The 11656-nt window shown below is 40.7% G+C and overlaps 1 protein-coding gene across 1 annotated transcript in view; it reads right to left on the reverse strand.

The window, feature by feature from the left end:
- Window positions 1-326: 326 nt before the first annotated feature.
- LOC107721933 (la-related protein 4B-like) overlaps window positions 327-11656 on the reverse strand; it is a gene marked incomplete at its 3' end in the record, with an annotated part of 15099 nt that continues 3769 nt past the window's right edge. Inside the window, exons 3-16 of the mRNA XM_016530166.1 lie at window positions 6982-7129; window positions 6725-6880; window positions 6475-6556; window positions 5404-5540; window positions 5168-5271; window positions 4968-5078; window positions 4805-4858; window positions 4470-4676; window positions 4279-4385; window positions 3611-3856; window positions 3407-3455; window positions 1585-1767; window positions 1103-1233; window positions 327-426 (exon numbers count right to left, since the gene is read on the reverse strand). Of these exons, the coding sequence (XP_016385652.1) occupies window positions 327-426; window positions 1103-1233; window positions 1585-1767; window positions 3407-3455; window positions 3611-3856; window positions 4279-4385; window positions 4470-4676; window positions 4805-4858; window positions 4968-5078; window positions 5168-5271; window positions 5404-5540; window positions 6475-6556; window positions 6725-6880; window positions 6982-7129 (1815 nt within the window). The remainder of the gene's footprint in view (window positions 427-1102; window positions 1234-1584; window positions 1768-3406; window positions 3456-3610; window positions 3857-4278; window positions 4386-4469; window positions 4677-4804; window positions 4859-4967; window positions 5079-5167; window positions 5272-5403; window positions 5541-6474; window positions 6557-6724; window positions 6881-6981; window positions 7130-11656) is intronic.

Below are 11656 nucleotides of genomic sequence, written 5' to 3' on the forward strand. Positions count from 1 at the left end.
TTTTTTTTTTTATAGTGTTAACTATTGAATACCCAGTAAAAACTACACTAGCCACAATCAGAGAGTTTTCACCGTAAAAATGAAATCATGGTAAAACAGCTCAGCAGTGTCCAATTGTGCCACTGAGTTGGTCTCCCTAGACTCAACAACATATATAGTTATACATAATAGATTATAATTATATTATCTGAATATTCTGTTATCAAAATAAAATGTACTCAAAAAAACCAGCACAAGTCAATTTTTTTTTTTTTTACCATTTTGGATTCAATAAATTACTAATAGGTTTGATTCAAACCACATGGTGAGGCTATCTGGACACTTACCGTTATTGGATTGCTCAGTGGTGCGGTTTTAGCAGCTTGTGTCTCTGAGCATTTCTCTGCAGGTGTCTGTGTCTCTTTAGGTTTTTCTACAGTTGTCAGGCTGTAAAATACCAAAAAAAGCAGTCCATATATTAGAAAGCGCCATTTTCTACAGTTTTCCAGCACTTTATTTTTTCCACCAGAAGTACATTTATAATATTAGGCTGTTTGCAACAAGAAGTAATATTACATTTTACATGATTATTTTCTATTCTCTCTGACCCACAGAACTAAAGCCGTTTTTGCTACTGTACCTTTAAGACATTAAAGACCTCATCTTATATTAAAGTAGTAAACACCACCACTGCCAAATTGCTGAATAATACTGAGTAAGTGTTGACAAGTAAAATTGGGTGTTTATCTCAATGAAATCTTAAAACACCGTCCAAAGTGCTGCAAGCTATTTATTTTGGAATGCCACACATGAAAATATCCACACAACCTAACAGAATCCTGAGAAATCACACCCGTCACTGTGACAGCTGTAAACTTACTTCAGAAGAAAAAAGAAAAAAATAGTAAGGCGACCTTTCTCATGCTTTGAGCCTATCAGAAATGCTGTAACATCCACATAAGCCTGTGAATTATTTAGAGTCTTCTCAGAATAGACTATTTAAAAGAACACATGGTTGAAATGGCACAGAAGTTAGTTAACATCTGAAATCACTTCCAACACCTTTAAGTGAAAACAGATTTGTCACATGTATTGATTAGTTACTCAGAATAAATAAACCCACTTTGTAAGAGCTGGAGAGGGTGAGTGTTGGTGGTCCACTGGGGTCTGAGCAGCAGGAGCAGGAGCAGCCTGCACAGATTCTTTGGGGGTCCCTGAGATCACACGGCTGGTGACCACATCCTTATTTAGAGGCTGTGGAGAGACAAAGAGGCCTCTGTGAAACTCCTACGGCAAGGACAGCATGAACAAACATAGCAGCTGGACAGCAGGAACTCACACACACACTTACTCTAAACCACTCAAAACACCCAAGGACTTGTCATGGTTATGACTGACAGTAAGATCTGCTGTGAACATGGCATTCTATGCTCAGTGCAAGTTAATATTTAAAAACCAAGTGCATTTGGTCAATTATCTAGAATTCAAATAATATAAGCCTGAAACGTTTTTCATCTTCCTTTTTTAAAATTCAGAATATTAAAAGACAGTTTAATGCTGCAGCACTCTAACAAGCACAAAAGGAAAGACTGAATGAAAGCCAACCTTGTCTTTAACTGCTCCGGTGACAACGTCAGACAGTCGGTTGTCAAGGCTGTTTTCAGTTTTTACTTCAGGCTTTAGATTTCCTGCGGCTCCAGGTAGAGGAGGGAAGCTGGACAGGCCCAGCTCAAAGCTGGGGGACGGATTGCGCTCTTGAACAGGAGGAGGTGACTGTGTTGCTGCTCTCTGTTAAACACACATGGAGAAAAAGAGTTGAAATGTGTGCAACAAATTGAGCCTGCATTGGCACATTTATTTTTAACTCTGTTTCTGCTGTGATAGAAACGCTTTCAAATGCATTTTTGGCAACTCCTCAATATTACACAGCACTACAGGAAAACTCTATTCTGATTGGTCAATCGCAGCATTCTGTGGTCAAATACCCAGGCAACTGATATTTTTCTTTTTTACATGGATGTGCTAGTTTTAGGTAGGGATGCACCGATACCACTTTTTCCAGTACTCGCCCGATACCGATACTTTTATTTTTGGTACTTGCCGATACCGATGCCGATACCTATATTTTTATTACATTTGTAAATTTTTTAAATATTGGGTACAGAAACCAAAAGGGTATGTATAATGTTAGTTGGTTAACTTCATTTATCAAATAGATACAGTCAAACCAAAATATATTCAGACACCTTCAACATTTCTCACATTAATCATCTTTAATTTAATAGCATTAGAGCAGCGGCTTAGTACTGTAATCACGCGCTTTGCTGTAATAATGCAGGGAACCACTCGTTATAAATCTCCTAACTGTGATATTTTCAGAAATAGAAGTCGCGTTTTTTCATCTGAAACGTGCTGCGATTTATATTCCAAAGCCACTCATATAATGCAGAAACACTCAAGCAAGCAAAACACGCGCAACGCCTGCACGTGTTTGTGCTGATGCAGAATAGTACAGTCTAGCGCATTTCACACAGGCTGCTAGATTCACTTTCGCTAGAAAGTCGTGTATGCCTAAGGTTGAAAATAAATGATGATTATAGTGAATGCCCCTATGAATGGTTTTATTTGTACGATTTCGTTTTAATTCAAATGATGCGTGTGCTCAGTGAGTGAACATCAAAGATCACACAACAGAAGTGCGCGCGTGCTCTCTCTCGCTCTCTCTGTCTGTCTCTCTCTCGCTCTCTCCCTACCGTTAAGTAACTTGTGCATTGTTTTACTTACTTGTTTTTGACATATCCGTCCGAACTATAAACTTTCCAGTGATGTCTGTGAGAAAGATATATTCATTCGACAAGCTCGCGCATCTGCGCCGCCGCGCGCTCAATCCACTCAGCGTGCTTTTTTTTATCAGCTCGCGCACTTCAGCTATACAGGCGTTAATACTGAATGTTTAATGTTATATTCATTGCATACATATACTTCGTAGTAGACATCCATAACTCCTTTCTGCTGTCTGTTGTCAGTGTTTCTTTGTTTAAATATGGCGCTTATCACATGCTGTGTGGTATCGGCGTTTGGTATCGGGGCATTTTAACGAGTACGAGTACGAGTACAGGAGGCCAGTATCGGGCCCGATACCGATACCAGTATCGGTATCGGTGCATCCCTAGTTTTAGGTCTTGCGTATCAATCTGGGTTCTTTTTCTTGACAAAGTAACTGGCATTTTCACTCAAATCAATACTTAATGTGCATTTATTTGTTTACTTGCTATGTAATAAGCAAGATAACGTACATTCAGCCCGTCAGGCTTGACTGTATATTATATTTTACTTGAAGTATTTAGAGTTTTCTATCATATCAAAAGTAAAACTAAACAAAACACTTGTCTATGCAGTGTTAGCTGAAAGAAGGCAAATGACATACTGGAAACTTGTTGTCATCTCTCCTTTTCCTGCATCCATAGCCGCCCCTTCTTCAAAAGAAACAAACAAACAAACAATATGGAAAAAGCTACCACCATTTCTTACGGAAACAGAGCTCTACATGCCTTTTCCCCCCATTTTGGATATGGTATTACAACAATATGTATGAAATTAATAAACAGCTGGTGCAGATGTACAGCATTACCTTCCACGGCCTGCGTTCAGAGAGTAATCGGCCCCGTTTACTTCCATTCGTCCATTTCCAACCTGGTCCCGGCGCGGATAGCCTGGGCCGCTCGGTAGTCGAGGTCGGCTACCCAGGTAATGAGCCTGTGGAGGACGTGTCCCATTGGGGACTCTCTCCGAAGGGAAAGTAGAGAAAACAGCAGGGTTTTCCAGCAGAGTGGTTCCACGTTCTGTTGTGAGTCGAATGTGTGTTTTGTTGTGGTTCCTGTACAGATGAAAGAATGGTTACACAGCTGTTTTCTATTTTACCATTTTAAAACGTAAATTATTCCTGTAATGCAAGGCTGAATTTTCAGCATCATTACTCTAGTCTTCAGTGTCACATGATCCTTCTCAAATATTTTAATATGCTAATTTGATGCTCAAGAAACATTATCATCAATTTTGAAAAATGTCAAATTGATCATTTGTTCTGCTTAATATTTTTGTGAAAACCATGACACTTTTTCAAGATTTTTTCAATAGAACAACATGTATTTGAAATGTAAATCTTTTGTCAAATTATACAATTCTTTACTGTCACTCTTGATCATTTGAATCCATCCTTGCTGAAAAGTATTAATTTATTTCTCTCTTTAGCCGGTAGTGTAAATGTATAACAAATGGTTTTCACTGTAACAAAAGTACCTGATTCGAGGTACATATTGTCTGACAGTTAGTGGAGATGTTGCTGATTTAAATGTCGGAGAACCAGCAAAGCCGTTAATAAACGCAGGGCTGGAAAATGGAGTAACCTGTTGGTAGACAACACTTCATTAGTACATCTCCAGGCTCCATTCAGATATTCCTCAGAGCCAAACAGAACACATGGCACTTACCAGAGTCGGGTCCAGGTAGCTCTGTGTAGCGGACCAGCCCTGAGGCGTCACCAGTCTGTAAAGAGGAAACTGTTGCTGTGCTCCATACATAGGTGGGATGTAGTAAGGGGTGTAGCGCTGTTGGACATTTGAGGACACATCCGCTGGTCGATATCCATTCTTTGGCACAAAAGTATTGACGGCAATGGCCTTGGCCTTTATTCTAGCCTAGAATGCATTGGTAGATGGACAAAAAAAAAGCTTTATTTGAAAGTGCAAAAAAGGAGAAGCCTCGAGTCTTAAAAATAGCACAAAACATTCTTCAGTGATGTCACATATGCTGCATTGCACTCTACCTTTATTGGCTTCCCTTGAAAAGTTTTCACCTCTTCTCTGAGATACTGATATGCCTGAAAGAGTGATGTGTGCCAATGTTTAGCAACAGGAAGAGAGCTTATTAAAAATCCTGAGGCGGTAATCCGAGACGATCAAATCAGGGGCAATAAAGGAGACTCTTACCAGCTGAGCATCTGCCTCAGATTCAAAGGTGATGAACCAGTTGTCATTGTAGGCAAACTCACAATTGATGAATTTGGGCAAGTTATCGCTCTTAAAGAGCGCTTCAACTTCCTGTAAAAATGAAAGCCAAATGTCATAGCACAAAAATAAGGTCAGAGAATTAAAGATGTTATTGAATAAGAGAGATGCATGATGCATACCTCCAGAGGAGTGGCCTCGGGAACCTCTCGGAGAATTACAATGCAGCGGTTCTGATTGGGCCGCACTTTCTCTCCACATTTGTCCACTTGGACAAGAGGCAGCTCTGGTGAGTCAGAAATGTATCATTAATGTCAGACTCATCTGCTGTGTGTAACCAAACCCATTTTGATGAGTCTAAAACAAAAAGCCACACTGCGACCCATAAAAGTGCAAAGGTGATGATTTTTAGACTCACTTTTTAAGATGTCTGCAATGAGATCCACATCAGTGGTGAGTTTCTTGATTTGATCAAGGTTTGCCAAAGTCACTATTGGCACATACTGGTCACTGTCCATTTGCGAGATGAGGTACATGTCATTGGCTAGATTCTCCCTGGAAAAGGATAAGAGTCAGGTCACCATCAATCCTACACTGACTCAAGCTAATCCTCAAGCTTTTAAGAACGTTCACTACAGTTCAAATGTTTGGGGTCAGTGTGATTTTGCTTAGTTAAATAGTTTTAAATTAATTCTTTTATTCAGCAAGGATGCATTAAATTGATCAAAAGTGTATTATATGTCCTAGCCTTTTCAGATTCTTGAAAAGCATATCCCACATACTCAAATGCTAAATGCTCTTAGTTTACATTTGCAGTAGTGAAGTCTGTAACAACTCAATGAGATATTACAACCCTCTACATTGCGAGTAAATCACTCGCATATGCGACTAATCTTCACTCTGGGCGACTAAATGATGTCTAATATTAGCCACTGGCTAATAAATTCTCAGATTTTACTAGCCAGTGTGTGAGTTGGACGCTAAGTATAAGTTTAGCAAAGCAGCACCACCAGTCCTAAGTTCAGTTAAAATGACTAATATGCATTCATACATGGTTTTAATTCTAATTACCGGTACTAAAGTTCTACCATTAAATAATACTTGATTATCATATAATGCTTGACTGACTAATGTTAAGAATGTAGTACTTTCAGATTTTTAAAAAGCTGTGCCATTTTACAAACATATATATACATTTAAAACACACACACACATGCATATATGGTATATCAGTCTGGCGAGTAAACTTAAAAATTTACTAGCCAATGGCGATTCAATTGCCAAGGTGTCCGTAGAGGGTTGTATTAACACAAAACAGTCTGAAATTCACTGTTCTTGATTTAAGGTACCATGTCGGGATATGTTATGTTTCAATGGATATGTCCAATGTTTTTTAAAAAGCTGTGAACGGGCCAGTGCACCCAACAGGACCAGTTACCAATCAATAAGCTGGCTCAATGTGATCAGTTGTGAAGATGCTAGTAATTACCTAGAGAGGCAGAATTCCAGTGTTGCCTTCAACTGTTCCCGAAGGTCTTCAAGCTGTATGGAGGAGTCTGAATCATCCACCCCTGCACAAAAGAATAAATCAAATGATAGATTATTTAAGAATGCTATAGTTTAAATTAATCCTTAACGATTGATTGTGGCATCTTGTGCCATAGTTAACCTGCATAACTGTAAATAACTGAAATAAAAGTAGGTTGACAACAATGAACAAAACAGCAAATGGATATTACCTTTCATACTGGTATCCTGGTTTGACACAATGCCCTTCTCACTGGCTGAGCTTCCCATGTACACTGATTCTGGCTGTGCTGCAAAGGGCAGCTCTATAGATGTAGATACCTGCTGTTCCTCATTCCAGTTCCCTTTGCCTTCACTGTTGTTATAACCTAGCATGGACAAAACAAAATAGATGATCAGAACCTCCTCGGACTGATAGGGTCGGTATACGCTGAATTAACTTAAGCACAATCATTTTTGGAGGGTTTACCTCGTGAGATGCAGTTTGAAGGGTCATTGGCCGCTTCTACCCATGACTGCTGAGAATCTGGGCAGGTTGGAGCAGAGGCCTCCGGTTTAGGCATGTAATTGGCCCATGCCTTTGCATTGGGATTAAGGTCTGAGATCTTGGAGGATTCCTTTAAAAACAAAAAGCAAAAACCATGGTTTATCAATTAGGTGTGTGATTATGAAGAAAATGCATATTAAACTGTGGGCTGAATCAATGCCTTTACAGTCACGCCACTAAATTATAGTTACAAAAACAGTGGCCACTTAAGCCACACTTTAAAGTAGATTTTACTGCATTAGATACGTTTTTATTTATAACCTTTGTGATGACTTAACCTTACCTGAAAAATAATAAAAATAAAATATATAATTTGTATTTTTCATTTGGCTTGAGATTTTTGTTATCTAATGCAATGACATTCATACACTTTTAACTGTGGCTAAAGTGTCCAAATAATTTCAAGGGCTACTGAATAACCAAGCTCAAAGCTAGCTAGAGAAGTACTTACGAGTTCACTATAAGCATTCTGCCAGTCCCATACACAAGATCCTTCAGTCGCTAACAGGTTATATGGGTAGGATGCTATGAAACCCATAGAGGTTTGGAAATCCTCTGAGAGAGCAACAGAGTCAGATTCAGCATCCTTTTCATAATTTTGCACAGTAAGGCTAGCCTCAGAGACAGCATTGTCCCATGCTGATACCAACGCACATGCCTCTATTTCGTTATCAGATAACAGGACATGTGGTTCTTTGGCCCACTCCGGAAGGCAGTGACTAGAGTGCACCTCATCGCTCAACTCTGATTTCCCAAGAAGATCTGACACCATATTCAGCATGCCTTGCTCTCCCTCCATTTCACCCGAGCCCTGAGAGTTTTCCATCTGCACCGAAACTGTGAATTGATCTTTTTTGAGGAAATATATCTCGTAAGATGGCAAGGTGGCATAAATATCAACCTGGTCAGGCTCCACTGGCAACGGATTTGCTGTATTTACATAAGCAGCTTTATCACTGATATCATCAACAATGACTTTCAAATCAGACTGATCAAAGTCAAGAACTCCAAGACTGCTTGTTATAAGTTGGGAAACATGAGGTATGGTAGCTGTCGAGCTCTCAATGGACGCATAATCACTACAATGGTCTTGTACGGCACATGTCTGCGCCTCTCCAGTTTCAAGTGATAGTCTTGCAGTAGTCACGAGAGGAATGTTGCAGTCAACAACATCTCCTCTGATTTCCCCCATGTCTTGAAGGTCTCCGTGCTCCTGAATGGATGTAGCTGAAGATCTCTGAGTGTCATTGGCTGGCTGTTCTGAAGAAGAGTCCAGGTACTGGCAAGCACTTTCCCTCATGCAGTTTATTGACAATAAAGTGCAATCAAATGTCTCCAAAACTTCAGAATGGCATGGTGGTTGAGACAGTGTTTGTACATCACTGCTAGCAGAACAAACAGATTTCAAACAGTCATTGTTATTCCCATCATTTAAGCAATTAAGCAGCTCTAAAGTTGGTACGACTCCCTGCGGTTCAAGTTCTGACATTTCGGTTTCACCATCATCAGCACACCAACAAATCTCAGCCAGTACCTTCTGTTCATCCTCACTGAAGCATTTGCTGGCAATATGCGTCTTCTCATCACGTTGTAAACAAGTCTCTCCTATTTCATTGTCCATGACTTGCTCTTGTGCTGTTGCAGGCAATTCGCTTCCCAATCCCACCTGTATTAAATAACTCGCTGCAACGCTTTCTGGATGTCCTTTATTACAGACATCATTGTATGATGCGTTTACAAACCAGGTGGCATTGCTGTGGAAGAGATTTTCCTCAACAGGACGATCAGAACCGGGTACAGGTACAGAGATTGCGTGAACGTCATCAACAACAGAAGAACTCAAAGAACTTACATTGTGATAATCAGCTTCTTCACATTTACCAGTGACCTCCAGGAGATGCTCAAAGTTCACAAGAGCATTTGTAGGAAGCCGAGATGGACTCATGTCACATGGTTCAGCATTTGCAAACGTTGCATTTGGTTCTACATTCTGTTCCCCGTTTGGATTGTCACAAGATTCTGACACAATCTCTGTCTGGTCAGTGGGAAAAACACCGCAAGTATAGACGCGAGTGCTTAAAGTCATGTCTTCTTCAGTATTACAAGTGAGATCTAAACAAATACCTTCTGCATGAGATGGACTGCTCAAACTCTGAGCCACACCAGCAACCTTGAAGATATCAGATTCATTTGTCTGCACTTCACTTTGCAATATACTGCACTGGCAAGCATTCAGAATGACCTCCTCCTGCGTTGCTATTTGTCTTGGTTCAATTTCAGCTCTACAACATGGAGGTGATTTTGACAGGTTGTCTTCTTCATCAGAAGCCAGTGGGGTCTCAGAGCAAAACCTTAAATTTTCAATGTCTTCAGAGGCATCTTTACAAGAAAACCTTTGGTCCTCTGTCTCAACTAACTTTTCTAATGCAAATGTGCTGACAGCTGAAAGAGCTTGAGGCGTTTTTTTGTGAACTTTCTCAGTAGGGGTTTTCTTGGAAACACATTGATCTGATTCCACGGCAGCTACACTAAGGTTTGTAGATCTATCTGCTGTGTTGCTAAGAGAAGAAATGAAGTAATCAACATTATCTGACACAATGGGTTTCTTCTCCGCCTTTAGGTTCATTGACTCTCTATTATCATAATTTCTACATTGATTTTCCAGATCTATTTCATCTTGCTGAGGTGGTCTCAACATAGATTTATCAAAAATGGTGTTATTCATGTTGAGCTCAGAACCATTCTCCAGTTTTGTAGCCTTGTAACCAGAGCTACTATAAAGATCATGGTTGTTAAGTAGGTCAGCAGGTTCCCCCTGTGGCAATGCAGTATCTGTACTTGACTTCAAAACAGACATCTGTCCATTTCGCGCCAGCAGATCTGGGGAGGGTTGATCAATGGCATCCTCTACAGCAGAAGGAGAAAGTGTGTTCTCTGTATTTGAACAGGAAATGGAAATGTCATTTTCAGATAAAGGCATTTCATTTTCTTGAACAGGAAATGATTTTAGAAGATCTGGGAGGGCATGTTCCTCATTTGGAAGTGCTAAATTTACAGGTAGACTTGTAGAAGACCCTAGAGTTCTCTCTGAGGGACCTTTTTCTGTTTGTTGTGTTGCTGTAATTTCATGTGAAGGCCATGAACCCGTTATTGTGTGGTCTTTCGGGAGTAATGAATGATCAAACAAAGCCTTTTCAGAGACAGCTGGTGCGCTTGCGTACCTGACTGTGTCAGCTTCTGTCACGGGCTGGTGCCCACACTCGCTCCCGAGATCCTCTAAATCAATCAAGCAGATGCTGTAGTAACTCTGTTCTTTTTCAAAGCCACGGTCAGTGATCAACAGTCCAGAATTTCCCTCTTCCGAGTCATCCAGATTTATTGAGCTCCCAGAGTGTTTATTGAACAGAGAGGTGGCATGCTTTGGAGTGGACACAGGTTTTGATTGTACATCCCACGGTGTCTTAACTTGTTCCTCTTTTGCAATAACGGAGAAACCAAATGGACTATTGCCCAGGGCATTTCGTCCGAGGGTGGTGTTCTCACTCTTGCCATCTCTAGTTAATTCTGTGGAATTCTGTTGACCATCACAAAACCATTTTGCTCTCATTATGGCATTTTCAGCTATTCTCTGTTTCACAGAATCCAACGTTTCAGTTTCCTTAATTTGGCAATTGTCTCTCCCCATTTCACTGGCATTTCCTTTCTGGACTGCAGCCTTGTGGATAGGTGGATCGCCGACAGGTGGGTCCCAAAATGCCATTCCTTCCTGTTCACTGCTACTGCCCTCTTTAATGAGGTTGAGACCTGCTGACAAGTTTGTGGAGGAAGCATTACAACTGGTATCCAAAGCAGCGTTCACGTTCCCATTTTGAGAAGGCTTCTCGACAGCCAGATCTGCGGCGGCCCAAGCGCAGTCTCTGAAGTCTTTCGCTGTGTAGCCCTCAGGAATGGCTGCCTGAAGAAGACTTGTTCTCTCGCTAACCAGGTTAGGGTTCAATTCTTTGCTGAAACAACACCCCATATTTTAATTGGTGAAAGGACGTCTATGCAAACCGGTGAACAAAAACTAGCTCCTCTCACAAGCTCCTTAGAGAGGGAAAGAGAGACAGAGGCACACGCTATGGCTGCTTACCCCCTCCCTAGACCCAAAATAGCACATTTAAAATTATACAGCTGACTCACATGGGCCCATCACTCAAATGCGAAGTCTCTCCAATGATTGGTGCTTCAATGGATGCTGTACTTGCATTGTATGAATGGGATCAGCAACTTGGCATGGTCTCAAAACACAAGGGTGGTTCACACAACTGCCTGTTAAGCCCTTTCACAACGCCCAAAGCTGGGCGGGGTGTCTCAGTTGTTTCGCTAGTAGGTTTTTATTCCCTAATCACAATTACTTAAAGGGGTCATATGATGCGATTTCAAGTTTTCCTTTCTCTTTGGAGTGTTACAAGCTCTTGGTGCATAAAGAAGATCTGTAAAGTTGCAAAGACTAAAGTCTCAAATCCAAAGAGATATTCTTTATAAAAGTTAAGAGTCAGCCACACCTACCTAAAACGCCTGGTTCTAACACGCCCCCACATACCTACGTCACGAT

The sequence above is a fragment of the Sinocyclocheilus rhinocerous genome, unplaced genomic scaffold (genome assembly GCF_001515625.1).
Source record: "Sinocyclocheilus rhinocerous isolate Xijiao unplaced genomic scaffold, SAMN03320098_v1.1 scaffold90, whole genome shotgun sequence".
Lineage (NCBI taxonomy): Eukaryota > Metazoa > Chordata > Actinopteri > Cypriniformes > Cyprinidae > Sinocyclocheilus > Sinocyclocheilus rhinocerous.